This window comes from Thamnophis sirtalis, unplaced genomic scaffold (genome assembly GCF_051295495.1).
Source record: "Thamnophis sirtalis isolate CommonGarterSnake01/CBP01778 unplaced genomic scaffold, rThaSir2_p1.2 scaffold_1, whole genome shotgun sequence".
Taxonomy (NCBI): domain Eukaryota; kingdom Metazoa; phylum Chordata; class Lepidosauria; order Squamata; family Natricidae; genus Thamnophis; species Thamnophis sirtalis.
Genome location: NW_028261381.1, coordinates 20167638 through 20188394, shown reverse-complemented (window position 1 = coordinate 20188394; position 20757 = coordinate 20167638). Strand labels below are relative to the sequence as shown.

Sequence of the window (20757 nt, the reverse complement as noted above, 5' to 3'; positions counted from 1 at the left end):
CTGTGACTACTTAATGGTTCCGCGAGTTCATCATATACAAACCAAAGGATAGGGAAGTTTCCCTTCCCCTGATTGTATGGGAGTGTATTTTCTGGAGTCACATTGGAGGAGTGCTGGATGTTTGAATTTGGCTGTACAGGTGGTGGTTTGGCATAATAGAAAGTCCACTGACTGAAGTCACAGCAGGCCAGTTGGTGTCCCCATCTGCCTGTTATGGGGCACTGGGGAATGATAATGGATGCAGGCCTTGGTTGGTGATTTGTCTTCTAATGGAGTCTGCAGGATCACAACAACACTACTTCAGGCAAACCCTGGGATGTTTTGTTTCACTGGGCTTGGAAGGACTGAATTATTGCATGCCGGGTTGTTTTATGGATATGGATGTCAATCTGTTTTTTTAAAGAAATGAGTTGATTTATTCAGAGTTGGTTTTCAAGTTTAAACTACTATGAAGTTATGGTTTATGTTTTTTTGTGGTTTCACTGTGAAATAGCTAGTCATTTTGACAAGGCAAAATATTACCTTCCCTGAAAATAAGACCTCCCGGTTAATAAGCTAATCACATGCGCTAAAACAAGCCCCCCCCCCAACCCATCACCGAAAATATTGCAACACAGCAGTAGCCATGAGGTGACCAAGCATGGTCACATGCTTGCCGCCTCCTGCACCTCAAAAATAAGACCTCCCTAAAAATAAGGCCAAGTGCTTATTTTGGGGGGGTCAAAACAAAATAAGACCCTGTCTTATTTTCAGGAAAACACGGCAACGCTTCAAAAAATAAATAAGGGAGAAAAATGAGCTGGATTTCCTGGTCCCAATGCATGGCAATGCATGGCATTCTTAAGGAACAAACTCCTTCCCTCAACACACATTGCACTCTTCTGCAGGTTTGCCTCAAGCCAGCCTTTCCTATCCCTGTACAAAACGATATTTGAGAAAGAAGGCAACGGATTTGAGGCTGCTTTTGGGGAACAGCTGCTTGCAGACTAATCACTATTTTGGTACTGAGGATTGCGATTCATCAAACGCTGCAGAGCTGCGTGTCTCATCCCCTGCTGACAGCTTTTGGTTTTCCTGATTCTAGCTTTCCAAAATAAATAAACAAAAACATAATAAGTTTAAGTTACATTTTCTTTATAATATACAATTATGAATGCAGACATTGTGATGTGACTTTAAAAAAAAGAGTCAATGATTTGGAAATCATTCAATTTTAAAACAGAGACATTATATATTTATATATATACACACGCATCTTCATTCTTTTTCCCATTTCAAGGTTATTTCCTCCCAGCCATGATTTTTAAATACTGTAACGCATTGTGGGCCGAATCATTGTGGGCGTTGCTCCAGGAGATTCCAGTCCCATGGCAAACTATGGTTGGATGGGTTGAAAGTTCTACGAGGCTCTGGAATTGTCCATTCACACTCAACTCCTCTGAAATTACAGACACAAATGGTGATAAGTAGAAAATAATTATCTTTTATCAAACAAAACATGGGCAAATCCGCCTTCCGAAATGTTCTGAACAGATCACCAAGTCATCAGAGATGTTGTCTTAATTCTGAAGATGGATTAGAGGTGGGTTCCTACCAGTTCGCACCTATTCGGTAGAACCGGTTCGTCAAATCTACCGAACCGGTTAGAAGAGGTTCCACCAGTGGACCCAGAAAGCAGGCCACACCTACAGAAGAGGTTCCAAAATGTTTTGAAACCCACAACTGGTCCTTGGATATGATCATTCTACACTATCATGCTCATATTTATAAAACTCAGTGCCTCTGTGAAAGGTAAGGATGACTACTGCGTTTGTGGTGCAATCAGAACATTGCGTGTGTTGAAGTTGTTTTAACGCAAACCAAAGATGCCTTTTAAAAAACAAGTTTACATCATATTCTTATGCATACCAGTGCTGTGTGTGAGGTAATTTAAGGTGGTTCTGACAAGTATCGTCAGCATCTTCATATCTGGTCACATGGGTGGCAAGCCACTCCCATCCGGTCACATGGGCAGCAAGCCACTCCCACAAAGGAGGCCACACCCACAGAGTAGGTTCGAACAATTTTTGAAACCCACCACTGAGATGGATGTAGATACTATTCTTTTTGTGAGGACGGAGTTCATTCTCAGAGCTTGTGGATTGGGTTTCCAAATCATTTCTTTTTATTCTGTGCTAGCAATGACAGACTCAATTATTATCTATACTCCTTTCTTATGATGACCCTCTTAAACATTACATTAACTAATGTAATATTCTTCAAACTAGCTACAGAACAATATCTGAGCCTTAAAAAACAAAGCCAAAATATAGAAACCGATTCTCTCCTTGCGGCATACTTGAACAAGTGTTCAGACCAAACTTTAAAAATTAATTTCCGAGTACACAACATCTGAAACTGCTTTTTCTGCCCTAGCAGTGCTGGAAGAAGAAATATAAAGGGAAGGAATGCATGCTACATAGTTCACCAAGTCTTACCTATGTTCAAATATTTTATTTTAAAACCTTGCTCCTCTGCTATTTCTCCAAGGAGCTGAATATAGTCTGTATTGGGAATACTGAGGGAGCTTATCTTCAACAGAGTAATTTTTTCGCCAGAAGAGTTCCTTAAGCTATCCCAGGTGCATCCCAAAGTATGCATTTGTTCTTTTCCCTGAAACAAATGAAGAGGGTTTAGATTTTGCTGCACATTTTAATATTGCTTTGTATTTAGTCATGTAATCAATATTTTTTTTAAAAAAATCCTGAGATGAGAACCTATGATGCAATACTTTGTGTTTTAATTAGAAAACATGGAAGTGCAATGGCAGGACCTGTCTGTAACTCTTCAAAGCAGCCAAATTATGTTCTAGTATCATTAAGATAATAAGGGAAAGTTTTCACTGTATGTGATCCTGGAGGCAGACATGCGGCTTTAATGAGTGGTGGAAGGTGCTGCTGTATTCATATTCCTGGTAGTGCTCCTTCTGAACTGAATTCAAAACACTGCACAATTCTAAGAAGATGCCAATTCAAACAGTTCTTACAGTTTTCTCATGGTACTATGAGGCTACTCATCAGTTCCAGCTGATGGCAGATTGAGGGAAAGAGAATGTCTATTTCAGGGCAAAGAAAGTTAGTTGTAGCAGCAACACCAGAGGAATCACCTAGCCAGTTTGGTGATTAAGTAAAAACTCTTTGATAGGTTTGGTGGATTTTCCTAAAAACTGCACAGATATTTCAAAGGTTGTGTTTTAGGAACTTGCCTTTAAATAAAAATTAAACGAAATACCAAGGCTGCTTTATTTAGAGAACAGAATTTAGGCAATACTATTATTGAATATGGCAATTATAATTTTCATTCATGTGCCAATCCTTTTATTGTGTCCATGTTGAGGCCAAGAAGAGAAATGCATGACTTGCAGTCTCCAGAGATTTCTGAATACTGTTAGTCATTTAAATTGAAATAATTTATGAACAGAGATTAATTTACCTATAGTACAGTGGTTCCCAAACTTGGCAACTTTAAGACTTGTGGACTTCAACTCCCAGAATTCTCCAGCCAGCAGAGCTGGAGAATTCTGGGAGACAAGTCTTAAAGTTGCCAAGTTTGGGAACCACTGTACTATAGGTAAATTAATTTCCAATTGATCATTTATCCTGGTTGCAGACGCTTATCTTTCAGTAACAGGGACCCTGGCAGGCCACTTAAAAGATGCTAAGACTGGGAAAGATTGTACATGGATTCTGTAGTAATGATAGGTTAGAAGTTCCTTGCAAATGAACCAGTTCACACTGGATTTACATTAAAGTGTAATCATGCTTATCCCCATTAGGACAGTTAATAGCCTTTTTTCATGGTCTGTTTCCTGAATGAGACAGTTTGGCTAATGGGTGAATATTCTGCTGTTTGGCAGTTCTAATCCTGAGATACACGAATAAAGTGAAAATAGGATACAAATCTAATAAAATAGTCTAACTTTTAAGAAAAATGCCTACGTGCTTTTAAAGAGGTTTTCACTTTAATGTGCGGTTACACCCTCGATTTAAACTTTTTTACTCTGCCTCTCCTGGGATAATGAGTGGTGGAAGGTGCTACTGTATTCATATTCCTGGTAGTGCCCCTTCTGAACTGAATTCAAAACACTGCATAATTCTAAGAAGGGGCCCAATCCAAACAGTGGTAGTATGGGGCTACTCATCAGTTCCATCTGATGGCAGATTGAGGGAAACTAGAAAGAGAATATTGAAAGTAAAACATCTTACATTTTCAGAAACACAATAAAGAACAGGACAAAGTATAAATCAAGTTGTGTTTTAATTAGCATTTCCAACCGACTGGGTGGTAGTGATGAAGACCTATTGTAAAGATAGCAGCCATTTTTTCTAGCACCTGAAGAGAAAACACTGCTTTCTCCAGTGCTTCCAGAAGATAGCCAAATGCAAGAGAGGACCAGCATTCTTGAACCTCCGATCGTGTGCAGAAGAACTGCAGATTATCAAACTTTCTGTGGCATTCAAAATAATACACACTGTAATTTATAGCAAATAGAAATGCAGTTCACCATGGATACCAAATGAATGTGAGGTTTATTAGAATATTTATATTAAAAAAACTCATCTCTGTTGAGAAGATGAAAAGGAGCTGCAAGTGTAATTAGTATTCATTTATTTAGTGTATGTCAATGTTATATTAGCCAGGAGACTTCAATGCTAATAGAGAGTAGTCACTTGGCTGCCTAAGTAATTATTGGAGGGATATAAAGACTTTGTTGACTGCATCTATTCACCCATATAAAAAAGATATTGGATAGCGAAGCCAAACCAAGAAAGCGGCTGCCAGAGAGTAGAAAAAGACCCACAAGTGTTTACAATGAAGGTCCAATGACTATAACTCCGAAGACTTGATTGTATCCCTCAAATCCTCTCCAAACATTGTCACCAAATTGTCATTGTAACAAACATAACAAAACTATTCAATGTATGGGGAAACTGCTATATTACTTGTGTTCGATTAGTTTTTAATCTGATGCATTTTCCTGCCCATACCTTTTTTTATGTCCTAGCACTGCGTACGACTGGTAGTTCAGCCCTCAACCTGCCAACCGAGGGCCAGGAAGAAAGCTTTATCTGAATAGAACTGTACCTCTTGATTTACAAACAATCCTAGCTTTTGGAGGGAACTGCGGGGTTCAACGCAATGCTTGCTTACTCACAAGTAAATTAAACAATGGAAAAGTGAAGAGATCCCAACAGATGAAAATGTGATTAGAAAAATATTAGAATGAGCAGAAATGGATAGGCGAAAACAATTAAGGAAAAGAAAGAAACTGAATACTTTTTGATCTGGGACTTATTTTATCAATGGCTAGCTGACAAAAACAGGAGTTAGAAACAGGGAAAAATAAGCAAAGGATCAATGATAGAAGGGAGGTATGTTAAAATGGTTAAGTAAACAACATTATTATTATTATTCAGACTGGGTTTGGCATTTTTGTCTACATATTGAGTCCTTACCAAGGACCTAGGATAGGCAAATCTGGATGTTTGACAGTATTACAGATATTGTCACAGGATGGAAGCTGTTCCAAGGAAAACTGCCTTCTGCAATTGACTGGCGAATTTTTCAATGCCTATGGTGTTCTTCTATTATTATTATTATTATTATTATTATTATTATTATTATTATTATTATTATTAACTTTTATTCATTAAACAGAAACTCAGTCAACTGAACATTTAAAAATGTATCACAAATATCATTGAGTGGCTCGGATGGTTGATATGGATTGCTGGCAGCATTATTATTATCATCATCATCATAATCATTATAATCAATACTAGCGTAATAAACACTGCTGAAAAAAAAACTTGGGGGAAAAATAAATACATTTTAAAGATACCAGGAGAAGTTATTCCCAAACTACTTCGTATAAAAATGTCATCCTTTACATATTAGGAACAGAGAAATGGGGACAGAAGATTATTATTATTAGGAATGAAGAAAACATTAATAAAGTTCAGTGGTGAAGCAGGTACTTCCCATTAAATTTAATGAATTACTTACTAAAGAAATTGTGATATTATCCTGATAAAAATTGTGGAATTTTTCAAGTAATTTCTCAGCAGCATGTCGCTTTGCTAATTTTTTAGATGTTCCCATACCTAGATAATGAACAAAAGGTAAAATTATTGAAATAGACAAAAGAACTATTTTGGATTACATTACACAATTACATTCCAGAGTCAGATAGGATTACATGTACATGGGGCCTGTACATCCCTTTCTGTAGCCACAAATTTGAAATTCTCTTTGCATGTATTTTGTTCTGCACTTATTAACCCTAGCAATAGGCATCAATCACGAATTCTTGTCCCCTCATATCCTTTCCAGCTACTGTCAGTACTGATTCATCAAATCATAGTATGGATGAGAATGCAGAATAGTATGGAAGTATGTAAGGAAGAGAGAGATGCTTGCTGGCTTTGTTTGAACTTGGTTGAGGCTTCATTTGATCCTGCCTTATCATAGCAGGCTGACCATTTGGTTGCAATTTGAAGGTAAACTCTCTACAGGAAAAGGAGCAGCAAGTGCAACTGATAAAATATAAAGACTTAGTTGATGGCATCCACTCAACCATATAAAAAAAAGTTGCAAGGATAACCTGTTTTCCTAAACTCTACACAGATGAATTGCACCAGTACATAGATAAAACATATCAAATCCTAATTTCTACTCTGTTTTATGGACTTGGAAACAGAGACCAACTGAAAAGCAGAACAATCATATGCTGCACAATATAAAACAAATAGCAAGGCAAATTAATGACAGAATGCTAAGCTGCTGTGGATAACCTCTCACCAAAATGGTGATAAGCTCCAGTATCTGTTTGAGAGCAATGGTGATCAAGCAGAACTTTTCTATATTCCTGATAATTTCTGGTGGGATATTTAGAAATAATACTTAGGTATTTTGCCTATCTGATTAGATTACAGGGAGAAGGAGGTGCATAAGCATTGTGCACTAAGTACAGAAAACGGGACAGGGAAATAAGACATGCACTGCATAAGACCTCCCTGGATAATAAGCCTAACTGGGCTTTTAAACGCATGTCCAAAAATATTGCAACACAGCAGCAGCCATGAGGTCACCACATTCGCTGCCACCTGCACCTTAAAAATAATAAGACCTCCCCAAAAATGAGGTCAAGCACTTATTTCGGGAGTCAAAAGAAAATAAGACCCTGTCTTTTTGGGGGGAAACACGATAACATACCGTATATACTCGAGTATAGGCCGACCCGAATATAAGCCGAGGCACCTAATTTTACCACAAAAAACTGGAAAAGTTATTGACTCGAGTATAAGCCTAGGGTGGGAAATGCAGCAGCTACTGATAAATTTCAAAAATAAAAATAGATACCAATAATGCCATTGCCCATTGAATAACATATACAGCCTGCCTGTGCCCATTAAATATACAGTAGCCATTGTAAAAATTTGCTCTGCATAACAAATTATTATCACACAATACCGGTGTATTCAATGAAATACTTCACTCACCTCATGATGCTGATGTCCCGCTGTGATGCTGATGTCCCGCCTCCTATGACACACGGCACAGTGATTCCTATCATTGGATCACTGTACCAGAGGAGGTGGGACATCGCTATGTGGCTGCTTGCCATAACAAGGAGGAGGTGGGACATCGTTGCAGAGCGGCAGGAGGGGGAGGAAGGGGAATCGTAAGATAGCCCTGCATTACATTAGAACGTGAGGAGGGGGGATGGTGCGGTGCACGCTGCGCGGCAAACTGACACAGAGGGAGGGGAAACTCAGGGGCGCTGGGCCATTCACGAGCGTCACCCAGCGGCATGGCCCCGCCCCTTTTTCTCCCATTTCGGGCAAATTTTTCACTGACTCGAGTATAAGCCGAGGCGGCTTTTTTCAGCTCAAAAAGTGGGCTGAAAAACTAGGCTTATACTTGAGTATATACAGTAAATAAAAGATCTCTAAGAGTGTTATGAAATCTTCCCTCCATCAACATGCTATAATTTTAAATTACTTTTTTCAAGCAGCCACACCTTTCAAAATATGAGAGAGAAAATAATCCAGTTTACAACGTTTAGAGGGTAACATATCAGTGTTTTGATGTTCTATTGTACTGAAATGCGACCAATGTAATTGAACAAGTGCCCTAGTTTTATTTATTAGACCAATTAAATTTTTCCTAGGTAAGAGGAGAGAAGGAAACTTACTTCTAATTTCTTAACTCAGTGGCATTTCATATAATAGGAAACGTGCCTGCAATCTCTCCCTCAACCCCTCCCTCTTCTTCCAGCTTCAAAACATACAATTGACCAAGGGACAAAAACACAGTAGAACTAATTCTATAGATGAGATACCGTGTTTCCCCGAAAATACGACAGGGTCTTATATTATTTTGACCCACGAAATATGGCCTTGGGCTTATTAAAGGGGAGGGCTTATTGTTTTTGGGTTGCCGGGCGGCTGCTCCCTTGCGACCGGGCTCCTGAAGAGCCAGGCACAACCTCAGGGTCGAATGGCTGTGCTGTGCTGTCGCAGCAGCAGCAACACGACAACCATGAGGTGACCACACTTGCGAGCAGCCGCCTGGCAACCCCCTTTTCCAGCCGGGCACAGCGCCGCTGACCAATCTAGCGGTACCCAGAAGGCACCAAGGCAACATGAGCACCTGTTCGCCGTGTACTAGCCGTGTACGAGCAGCTGTTAGTACTCTACACAGTACTAACTCTCTCAGAGCGGCATCTGTCCATTCTTTGAAAGCCGAAAAAAAACCCAAGCGACAGGCGGTGCCCTGGCTCTGCAGGTACTGTAGAGTTAGGCAAGGGCATCGTGAGCCTGCGAGTTGCGCGAGTGGGGAGCAGAAAAGCCGCTCACGCAACCCCCCCTCTCCAGCCATGCAGAGTCCCCTTCACTCACCTAGGGGCATTCTGAAGGCGCCGAGCCGCGGGAGGTGGAGTGCGGCGAACAGGCGCTTGTGTTGCTTGGTGCCTTCTAGGTACCGCTAGATTGGTCAGTGGCACTGTGCCCGGCTGGAAAGGGGGTTGCGGGGCAGCTGCTCACAAACCTGGTCACCTTATGACTGCTGTGTTGCTGCTGCGACAGCACAACACAGCCATTCAACTCTGAGGCTGTGCCCAGCTCTTCGGGAGCCCACTCACAAGAGAGCAGCTGCCCAGCAACCCCCCTTCAGCTGGGCACAGCACAGCTGACTGACCTAGCGGTACCCCGAAAGCACCAAGCAACGCGAGTGCCTTTACCCCCCACCTCGTTCCCGCAGCTTGGTGCCTTCGGGATACCGCTAAGTCAACAAGCAGTGCTTTGCCTGGCCGGACGGGGGGATTGTCCAGGGTGCTTATTTTCGGGGGTGGGCTTATATTTTTGCCCACGCGAAAAATGTGGCAAAGCTTTAGTTTCAGGACAGATCTTATTTTCAGGGAAACACAGTACAAGGGTTTTTATTTTATTTTATCTATTCATGAATGATAATGAATTAGGATATTCCGCAAGAATATAGACAAGGGACCTTACTCTTTCCAGTGTACAGGCATTGTTATGCATAAAAACTTCCTGGTAAGCCTAAAAATAATAATCATTATTTCTTCCTGCCTGTATATACAGCTATGTGTCCAGAAGTACATTTAATTCAAAACCTTTATAACCAGGCTTCCAAGTGAAATATCTGACAAGGCCATTTATCAAACAAAATTATATAAATACGAGAAAGTATGAAACAATAGAAACAATCAATTCTTCATCGTTTTTAATAAAGTCATTTTGACAAAGAATGATGTACCTGTTTCTACAAATGTCTCAATTCTGCAAGTCATTGCAAACTCTCTCTTATGAGGTGGCCCAGTCTCCTGGGCCAGTGAATATTCAGGTAATCTCCAACCCTTCTTCATAGCCAGTTCCTTGAAGGGGGAAAAAGCACAAAGAAAATGTTTCAGATCCAGCTTTAAAAAAAATCCCTGCACTTCAGAGGTTTCCTCTCGAGCACAGGAAACAAGGCACATTATTACAGTAAATCCTCTGTTGAACAGACCTCAGTTTAACTGACTTTGAACATAATTGTTAAAATAGGCGAGTTCTCAGTTATTTGGGGAAGCAGTTTACACCAGGGGTCTCCAACCCCCAATCCGTGGACCGGCACCAGGCCACGGCATGCCAGAAATGTGTCGCACAAATAAACACAGCCCCATCTATGGGATGCAGGCAGCACACGAAACTATGTGCCCTCCAGTCTGCGGAAAAACGCTCCACGGAATCGGTCCCTGTTTCCCAAAAGGTTGTAGGCTGCTGGTCTAGAAAGTGGGCACAATTTTTCCTAAGACTTAAACATGAAGCATGCACAGAAGCATGTCTGGGTTCCAGGTGAGAGCAGAAAGGTGCTAAGAAAATTTGGTGTGATTTGCACAGGTTTTATGTGAATTCATGGAAGAGGGAGGGAGACAATATATTGGGAAGATTGGGCAGGACTGAACTGAGAAAAGGGGGCTGGAAGAGCCGAGGTGGCACAGTGGTTAGGGTGCAGTACTGCAGGCCACTTCAGCTGACTGTTATCTGCAGTTCAGCGGTTCAAATCTCACCAACTCAAGGTTGACTCAACCTTCCATCCTTCCGAGGTGGGTAAAATGAGAACCCGGATTGTTGTTGGGGGCAATATGCTGACTCTGTAAACTGCTTAGAGAGGGCTGAAAGCCCTATGAAGCGGTATATAAGTCTAACTGCTATTGCTACTGCTATTGGAAAGATTTGGTGGGCAAGTGATGGTCTTCCCAAAAGAGGGAAGAACAAAAGGTGCTAGATCAACTAGGCAGGCTGGTAGTTATATGCTGCAGCAGTGGCAGCCGTGGCCATTTCTCCTGCCCTGGCTCTTGCCCAAATCAACGCTTCTTTAGTAACAAAGCAATTGGCGTCAAAAGGTTCCTTCAATAGTTCCTAAGGCCGAGGATGAGACCGCTTAGGGTACATCCTAAACTTTCACAAGATCTTGTGGTTCTGTGAGAGAGTAAGGGCAAAAAATGCCCACTCAAATATAGCCAATTTTCTATCACTGGTGATAGATCAGGAACTCCAAGTATTTTTATTTATTTATTATTAAGAGTTTGCATGGCCTAAGAGGGATATCTTCATAAGAGCCTGTATTCAACTTGCAAAAAGTGAGAGAGAGAGAAAAAGAGGGGCATCTGTATTTAACAAACTCCTTCGCTTTACACAGCCTGTTAAATCAAAATTTCAAATGCAGTGTGCCTGGCTCCCAAATGCATCTAAAATCTGGGATAAAATGGTCTTTATCAATACTGCCGTTACAAAGGAAACAGGAGGATGGGGTAGGCACACAAGCTATTTGTAAGCTTTCCATCAACACTGTTAATGTGAATTAAATAAACATATGGAGGACTTTTACACATAAATCAATCTTGGACAATCTTGGAGAAAAGCAAAGTTTTACAACTAGATGGGAAAAAGGCACAAATACAGATTAGGCGAAATCTGGCTCAAAAACAGTAACTGTGAGAGGGACCTTGGAGTCCTACTGAATGATCACTTAAACATGAGCCAGCAGTGTGCGGCAGCATCCAAAAAAGCTTATATATATATATATATATATATATATATATATATATATATATATATATATATATATATATATATATATATATATATATATATATATATATATATATATATATATATATATATATATATATATATATATATATATATATATATATATATATATATAGTTTGTTTGTGTGTGTTTTATTTGTGCTGATAAATAAATAAAGGGAGACTAGTATAGATCTATTTCAAGCTATTTAGCTCTCATCAGCTAGCCATACCCTTGCTGGGATTCAAACCTGTGCTGTATTGCATCTTAGGCAAACGTCTTAGCCATTAAGCCACAGGTCTCCTCCTTATCAGCTTATATATATATAAACAGAGGCATAGAATCAAAATCACATGACGTATTACTTCCTCTTTAAAAATCCTTAATAAGACCACACCTGGAATACTGCATCCAATTTTGGTCACCACATTACAAAGAAGATATTGAGAATTTGGAAAAAGTGCAGGGAAGAGCAACTAAGATGATTAAATGCCTGGGGACTAAAACATGAAGAATGGTTGCAAGAATTATGTATGGTGAGCCAAGAAAAAAGGACTAGGGTGACATGAGAGCAGTATTCCAATATTTGAAGGACTGCCACAAAAAAAAAGGGGTCAACTTATTTTACAAAGCACCAGAAGGCAGGACAAGAAACAATGGATAGAAATTAATCAAGGAGTGAAGCAACCTGGAAATAAGGAGAAATTTCCTAAGTGAGGACAATTAACCAGTGGAACAGCTTGCCTTGAGAAGTTGTAGGTGTTTCATCACTGGAGGTTTTTAAAGAAAATATTGGACAACCATCTAGTTGAAATAGTATAGGGTCTCCTGCTTGAGCAGGGGGTAGACTAGAAGACCTCCAAGGTACCTTCCAGCTCCATTCTGATGTTTCTACAGAAGACCCATTGACAAAGAAAAGGTCTTTATATCATCCTTTAAAGAGAAAGCTTTTTTGTTTCCGTTTTTGGTAGAAAAGCTTTGTCTAATGAATGGTAGTCCTCAACTTACAACCATTTGCTTAGTAACCATTCAAAGTTACAATGGCACTGAAATAATATGCCTGCCAACTGATCCTTGCACTTATGACCATCACAACATCCCCGTGAAAATCATCAAAATTGGGTAGTTGGCAACCGGAATAGAACAGAATAGAATAAAAAATTGTGTCACTTTAGATGTACACTAATAGGCATACATTAAAATGAAATGTATTTATGATGGTTGCAGCATGCCAAGGTCATTTACAACCTTCCCAGCTGGTTTCTGACAAGCAAAATCCATGGGGGAAATCAATTTTAACAACTAAAGTGATTTGCTTAATGACTACAATGATTCATTTAACAACCATGGCAAAAAACATTGTCAAATTTGGTGTGACTCACTTAACAACCATCTTTACTGGTCCCAATTGGGGTCGTAAACCAAGGACTACCTACATCAGTAGTTTCATTTTCCCCCCTCTTTGCCTCTTTTGTTATCACCAACTTCTCTTTATGATTGCTTTCTTTTCCTGAGGGTGATGTGAACAGTCTCTTTCCTCATTCACACAACCTGTTCCTCACTACCTGCGTTAGTCTGCCATCAGCAAAAAAAAAAAAGGGGGGGGGGTTGTAAACCTGATTTTTAACCATAAATTCAAGATTCCTTGAACTTCTTAAAAGCAAAGATACAATTACGAAACATAACAAATTAGCGTTAAGGTCATCATAACTCACTTGCAACGATCCAATTGGATTGGTCTGATTCTGTGCTTGATTGAGGGGTTCAGGGATTATATGGTCTGGCATAGAAATACTAAAATGAACATAGTAAACTTAAAATGGACACTTTAGAAATTATTTCTGGTACTATTATACACATATTATAATGCCGAATGCACTGGATTTTTCACAGGATTTGTTATACCATTCCCCCCTATTTTTTCATAATATGATAAGTAGATCTGAAGTAAGCAATGTTGGAGTCATAAGTCTATTTTCTTTAATATTACCTTTAACTTTCTGATGCCTTTTTCTTTCTCCTTCATTCTCTGATATCTTCTTCTAAGCATATTTGATAAAGTATAATAAAGTATAATCTACTGGGCTCAGACAACACTAATTAGGAAAATAAATTTCACAGTAATTATGTAATTCCCACCTATTCATACCTAACCACATTTTCATGAAAATTCATCAACTTTTCAAAAGATAAAGAGTCGTAAATATGATTAAAAAAAAATTCTGACAAGATCTAAAATGCCAGAAAAGATTTCAGTGGATCATCTCACTCCCAACAGAAATAGGTGAGAGATGCTATTACATAATATTTTTTCTTCCAATATTTTTTTCAAAATAAATGACACTGCCCAGCCTCCCCTATTCAGCAATATCTAGTACTATTTATAAAAATGTGAGAACATCCTGATAAACTTCCTCTATCACATATGAAGATCAGGGACCCAGTGAGCAGGATAGAGAGGGTGAAACAGGGACCCCAGAGGCAATTCCCACTTTTAACAGAGCCGAGGTGGCGCAGTGGTTAAATGCAGCACTGCAGGCTACTTCAGCTGACTGCAGTTCTGCAGTTCGGCTGTTCAAATCTCACCGGCTCAGGGTTGACTCAGCCTTCCATCCTTCCGAGGTGGGTAAAATGAGGACCCGGATTGTTGTTGGGGGCGATATGCTAACTCTGTAAACCGCTTAGAGAGGGCTGAAAGCCCTATGAAGCGGTATATAAGTCTAACTGCTATTGCTAACTCAGGTGAACTGGCTAATTCAACAAGTTAGCCTCACAATGCTCAACATCAAACTCACCAGACATTTGGACTGCTTTTCAAAATATTCAGTGCAGCTTCGGCAGCTCTGTGTTTTGCAATCTTTTTGCTGGAACCCTGTCCTGAAGCAATAGAAACATTAAGATATTTCTCTGTTCAAAGCAGAGTAACAATAAAGATCTCAACATCTGAATTTCAAACAATAATTTGCTGTTAGTATTTTGTCTGGGAAGGAAAAATAGAGAGGCTTATAGTCAAGTAATCATCATGCACTGAATTACATTCATTTTTCAAAATATTAAAATGTAAATTCACTATCCTGATCACCCAGAGACATGGTCAATTTGATTTTTCCAGGGGAACAAAATAGCCAATTACATTTGACAGTATATAACAAGGTTCAGAAAAAACCCACAGAGAATTTGTATCTATACAGTGTTTTATCAGCGTTAAGGTGACATCAAAAGTGATTAAGCTAGGAAGGACAAGAGGATATCAGGACAAACCTTGGCCCTTTGGGCTCTGCAAGTGAATTAAAGGGGACAGAATGGAAAGAGGAAAGCAATGAGAAATGTTTGAACTAAGAATAGAAGGAAATAAATGCAGGGGGAGGGAAGAATGCCCCTCTATTGCACAGCATTAGCTGCTGCCTAGAAGATAGTGGTGATGAGATAAACCTTCAATAAAGTCAGGATTCATCCTTTAAACGGTAACCTTGGCAACTTGAAGATGTATGGGGTTCAATTCCCAGAATTCCCTAGCCAGCCATGGAGTTGAAGTCCACTTGTCTTCAAATTGCCAAAGTCCGAGAAATGCTGCTCTAAATCGAACTCATTAAATTTTAAAATGACTGCCTTTCACACAGATTTTTTTTGGGGGGGGCATAGCCTTGGAAAGATAGCCATGGTGTGAGATACGTTCTTTGCTCCATACTGACATATTTTCTCTAAGTCCAATTCCTATCTCCAACGTTATCTCCAAATGTAAACATTTACTGTCTACCCTGGTTTTTTCCCATATAAATGTTATCTGCTTCCTTAAGAACAAAGAGAATGGTAACCTTATTTCCCCCCCCCCAACAAAAATGATACAATATAAACACTGTATAAACATTGAAGCATTTTAACCGCCACCCATTTTGAAACCCTAATCCTGAACCATTCTCTTTGCTTTCATAGCTGCACAACATGTGGCTCTTTAAATTTTGCTAAAGCACAACTTTTACTAATTCCAGCCAGCAAGGGCAATTCTGTTAGAATATTCATGACTGGGTGATATATGGGAACAAGATCAGCCAATGAATGGACATAGCAACTAAATCAGCCAGTGGGAGCTTAAATAGATCTGAGCCTGTGCAGAGAATTGAAACAGAAACTTAAAAAGAAAGTAGTCTGCTGCTCTGAGAAGTAAAATTAGCAGTCTGTCTGGGCTTGTCTGCTGAAACTAACTGCTTGTGTTTGCCTGAAACTCTCCTGCCTTGTGTTTACTTGGAAGAACCACCTGATGGTATTGTACATTTATTCATATATTCTTATGTATATAAAGAAGCTAATGAATCCTGCTGCATCAGTTATCTGTGTGTGCTTCTAGATTTAATTTTTGCAACAAACTCTGACAAATTCCATGGATGAAATTCAGTAACATCTATTATTTCGGACTCACTGGGAGCCACAAGTTATGTGGAGGGCAATATACTAAACAGAAGAAACACTTCATTCTTTTTCAAATAAACAAATATTACATGCAATGAATTAAAGAAAGGCATTTTAATACATTACATGTTCACAAACCTGTTGCAACGATGTCACCTATGGTGACTTTATAGGTGAAAATGGGCATGTGTACTTCTCCCTCAGCTTTTTCAAATTCATATTCAGGATTAAGGTGAGCTTTTGTGCCATATTCAAGCAACAGCTGAATCGGTGTTTTGTTTGGTTTGGCTGCAATAATTTCCTCCAAGCTGTTCAACAAATGATTTATGAATATGTAAGAAAATGTGTAAGAAATTACTAATTTTTCTTTTGAAAATACCTTGCTCTATTTTTCATTCATGATATTTAGTGATTAGAACCCAGAAAATATAAATATGCTTCTGTGATAACACTTTATTCATACAAATGTGTACATTGGAAAAATAGGAAGGAATGTCATCTTATTAGCCATTTAGCTTAGTAAATATCAGCTGCATTTGGAGAAAAGAAAGTGCAAATTAGCTGTAATGTACAAAGACAATTTATCACATTTTTTAACCACCCATTCTTCTTCAGAGACCTGCAATATGGAAGGCACATATTTGTATCTATACTATATAATAGATGACCCTCTGTTATCAACACTTGAAATAGATCCATCAGAAATAGAAACCATATTTCCTAGACATATTTTTTAAAAAATTGAATTTGCTTTGAATTCTATTAATTTTTAATTTTAAACAACTTTTTAATACACAGACACACCAGCTGTGCTTAATCATGGATTAAATTCTGTGCATGGTTATTTAAAAGTAAATTTCAAATCCAGTGGTGGGACTTCTCTAGTAAGTTGCACAAAGCAATTCCACAGGCACAGGGAAAGGACCAAACTTTTTTCTCTAAGAAACAGCCACCATTTTCCTTCAACCGAGGTGAGCCGAGGTGGCGCAGTGGTTAAATGCAACACTGCAGGCTACTTCAGCTGACTGCAGTTCAGCAGTTTGGCTGTTCAAATCCCACTAGGCTCAAGGTTGACTCAGCCTTCCATCCTTCCGAGGTGGGTAAAATGAGGACCCGGATTGTTGTTGGGGGCAATATGCTGACTCTGTAAACCGCTTAGAGAGGGCTGAAAGCCCTATGAAGCGGTATATAAGTCTAACTATTGCAACCATTGTTTAGCTATTTTTCCCTTTTTATTTTTTTAAAAAAAACAAACATATTAAATTGTTCCTAATGGTTGTAAGTAAAGTATGACAGGGTACACTTTCGTTTTCACAACAACTTTGTTTTTTAACAATTAGTTTATGAACAAATCTTTTAAAGCATTTTTTTATGATTTACTTATAAACAAAATGGCAGTTTCATGGGTCTCAACCTTGCATCTGTTCAGCTGAAGCACTTATGCTTGTATATGAAAAGATGCTCTGATATCTTAAAAACATTTGGATAATTCAGGAGGAAAATGCATTCAGCCATGGAAGAATACTGTGCATGGAAGCTGCGTGTCTCTTGCATGAAGATACCCATTAGCTATTCCCCAGAGAATAAAAAGAAAGTTTCACATGCAAAAAGGATTGCCTATTCACCCTCAACTGAAATTTGCAGATGATACAACAGTCATTGGTTTCATTTCAGGCAGTGATTAATCTGCGTATAGATGGGATAGTTGAACAACTGGCCCTCTGTTGCAGCTAGAACAATCTGGTGCTTAACATGCTTAAAACTGTAGAGATGAGAGTGGATTTTAGGAGCCCTTCTATTCTACCACCTCTTACTGTATCAGGCAGGTAGTACAATATCAGCAGTAGCATCCTTCAAGTTTTTGTATCCCAGAATGTGTCCATTCCAAATCTCTCCAATTTGAAATGGACACTTAACATTAGAACCGTCATTTAAAAAAAAGGTACAACAAAGAATGTTCTTCCTGCATCAACTCAGGAAGTTCAGGCTGTCCCAGGAGCTATTAATACAGTTCTACAGAGGAATTATTGAGTCTGTCATTTTTATTTCTGTAACTGTCTAATTTGGTATAGCAACCAAACAGGACAGGTACAGATCAGGGGTGGGTTTCTCGCCCCGTTCCAATCGGTTCGGTTGGAACGGGCCGGCGGCATCCTTGTGCACACGCATGGCGCACGCATGCGTACTAGCGTCTGTGCGATGCTCCACAGATGCTCCTGGAGGATCACGCAGGCGCTGTATGCGTCCTGCGCATGTGTGGAAGCGCAGAACTCGTCAAAACCGGGTAAGGAGCGTGGGCGGGTCGGCCCTTCGCCGTTCCCGGAAGTTACTTACTTCCGGGTTTGCCGACCAACTGGTTCGCAGGGACTGCCGGGAACCGGTTGAAACCCACCCCTGGTACAGATTCTAGCAGATAGTTAGGACTGCAGAAAAAACAACTACAACCAGCCTGCTTTCCATAGAAGACCTGTATATGGTTCAGGTCAGAAGGAGGGCTGTGTATCTACAGCCCCCTCACATTCTGAACACAAACTCCTCCCCTTGGGAGGCAGCTGCAGGGCATTGGATGCAAATACAACTAGACACAGGGACAATTCTCCCATACTGTCATTATCTATATACACTATATTGCCAAAAGTATTCACTCACAACTGCTTCTGATTATGTGGATGGGTGCACGAATCCCTTTGGCAATATAGTGTATGTATCTATGTAGCCACGTTCTATGGCTGTATTATTAGTATCCTTCTTTATTATTCCCTCATTGACACTATTATGATTCTTACTACTCTGTTGCTTTACATGTTAGGCAAGAGCTCCTGCACCAGAGACAAATTCTTTGTGTGTCTAATCACACTTGGCCAAATATTCTATTTTCTTCCACTTTCTCTTCTCTCTTTTTTCTATTCTTTCTTCTCTTCTTTCTCCTCCTGACCCATTCTATTCTATTGACACACACACACACCCCCAGGACCAAATTTAACAAAAGTATTTCAGCTGAATTCATTACTCTTTCAGCCAGCTTAACACTATCGAGGTAACCTTAGTTAATTCTGAAAAACTAGACAAGATTAAGGTTTAGTTGGTCCCTCAGACCGGAAGCCACCAGAAAATTTCAAGGGCCTAAACGCGACTTGGAAAGCAAAACAAAGGGTCAAGAGCAAGTCATTTCCGTCCTGTTTCCACGAAAACCAGTGTGGGAGGTCTGCATGAAGTCACAAATCGGACTCTTAAGAAGAGCTGCTCAACGCCTAAGCAAGGGCTCTGCAAGCTTTCAAGGAAGGATCCTCCCTCCCCCACCAACTTTGCTTAGGGCCAAAGAAGAGACTGGGCAGCCACTTGTCTGAAATGGTATAGGATCTCCTGCTTGAGCAGGGGGCTGGACTAGACGACCTCCAAGGTCCCTTCCAATTCTATTCTGAGTCGATTCAATTCAAACCGGGGACCTTCGCAAGGCAGCCCTCCTTTTCTGCCTCCAAATTGCGCCGGATTTTAATTTTCTTCATTTCTAGTCTGCCTATTTTGAAGTCGGGTCCCCATCCTCCCGGGGGAGGGGAGATATAGTAGTTTTTTGTGTTTCCCTTTCCCTTGGGTTTGTGCGCCGCCCTGAATCCCGCCGGGAATAGGGCGGCATATAAATAAAACGAAACCTAAACCTAGTAATAGCACTTAGATACTTACATACCGCTTCACACCCATCTCTAAGCCGTTTCCAGAGTCAGCCTATTGCCCCCCCCCCCCCCCAAACAATCTGGGTCCTCGTTTTACCGACCTCGGAAGGATACGTCTATTCCGGGAGTCCGCGTCACGTCAATGCAAGCAAGCAGCTTGGCATCTGTGGCTCCGGGCCCGGGAAATGTGCCAGCCGTAAAAGGGCGACCCCCCTTCCCTACTCACCCACCCTAAGAAGCTCCAGGGTGCACGTAACCCCTTCCCCCCCGCCTCGCGGCGCAGATTCCCGGGCGTGTTTTTTTATTTTCTCACGCTCTGCTTATGGCGGCGCTCCCACCCGCCCCGCGCCCCGCCTGACCTGGCGAGATTCGGCTTTGCTCTCGGGGAATTCCGCTGCCCGGACAATTCCTCCGGCGTCAAGGGCGCGCATGGAAGAGACGCCGCCACGCTACCCGCAGTCAGCGCCTCCATCTCTCTTTCCCCCCCCTCACTACTACCACCACCACAACCACAACTGGCCGGATTCGCCTTCCTTTTTGCCCGGCCCCGCTTAATGGGACCCACGTGGTTCCGGTGAGTCACATAAGGAGGAGCCCGAAGCAAAGCGGGCTTTTCGTTCAAGGCTCTCTCGGCTCTCTTTGACCTCGGTTTGATTGACACCTTCCAAGCTGCGGGTTTAATAGGCCGCCTTTGTCAAAGTCGCTTTCTCTCTTGGCCTGGATGGGGCAGGATTTTGACCGCGTTCGCCGCGGTTTCGGAAGACGTCTCGTTGGGCCTCGGCCTCCGAAAAAAGCAGCGGTTGCGTTGCAGTACCGCCATGCACCTGGTTATTCCGCTGTCATGGCTGACGCCGAGTTGCCCGTTCGAAGAAAAAAAAAAGACGACTCATGGTAACGCTTGTCAAGTGAAAAATGAAGGCGTTGGTTTTGTTTCCCCTTCGAAATCACGAGGGAGCGAAAACACCGTTTCCCATGAAAACGTCAGTGCGATCCAGTTTTCCCCCATTGCGAATTTTTTTTAAAAAATGAATTGTTTCATTTT

General features: G+C 40.7%; 1 protein-coding gene across 2 annotated transcripts; it reads right to left on the bottom strand.

Moving 5' to 3' along the window:
• Window positions 1–1113: 1113 nt before the first annotated feature.
• Window positions 1114–20302, bottom strand: PRKRA (protein activator of interferon induced protein kinase EIF2AK2). Of its 2 annotated transcripts, none has more exons than XM_087708470.1 (8): window positions 20281–20302; window positions 16183–16352; window positions 14433–14514; window positions 13353–13431; window positions 9820–9937; window positions 6046–6143; window positions 2478–2652; window positions 1114–1438 (listed from the first exon to the last, which is right to left on the bottom strand). In XM_087708470.1, exons 2-8 carry the CDS (start codon window positions 16229–16231, stop codon window positions 1281–1283), a joined length of 759 nt encoding a protein of 252 aa, XP_087564596.1. In that variant the 5' UTR covers window positions 16232–16352; window positions 20281–20302; the 3' UTR covers window positions 1114–1280. The 2 variants fall into 2 exon arrangements, with proteins under 2 accessions (XP_087564596.1, XP_087564592.1); XM_087708466.1 differs by lacking the exon at window positions 20281–20302 and adding an exon at window positions 20075–20263.
• Window positions 20303–20757: the final 455 nt, after the last annotated feature.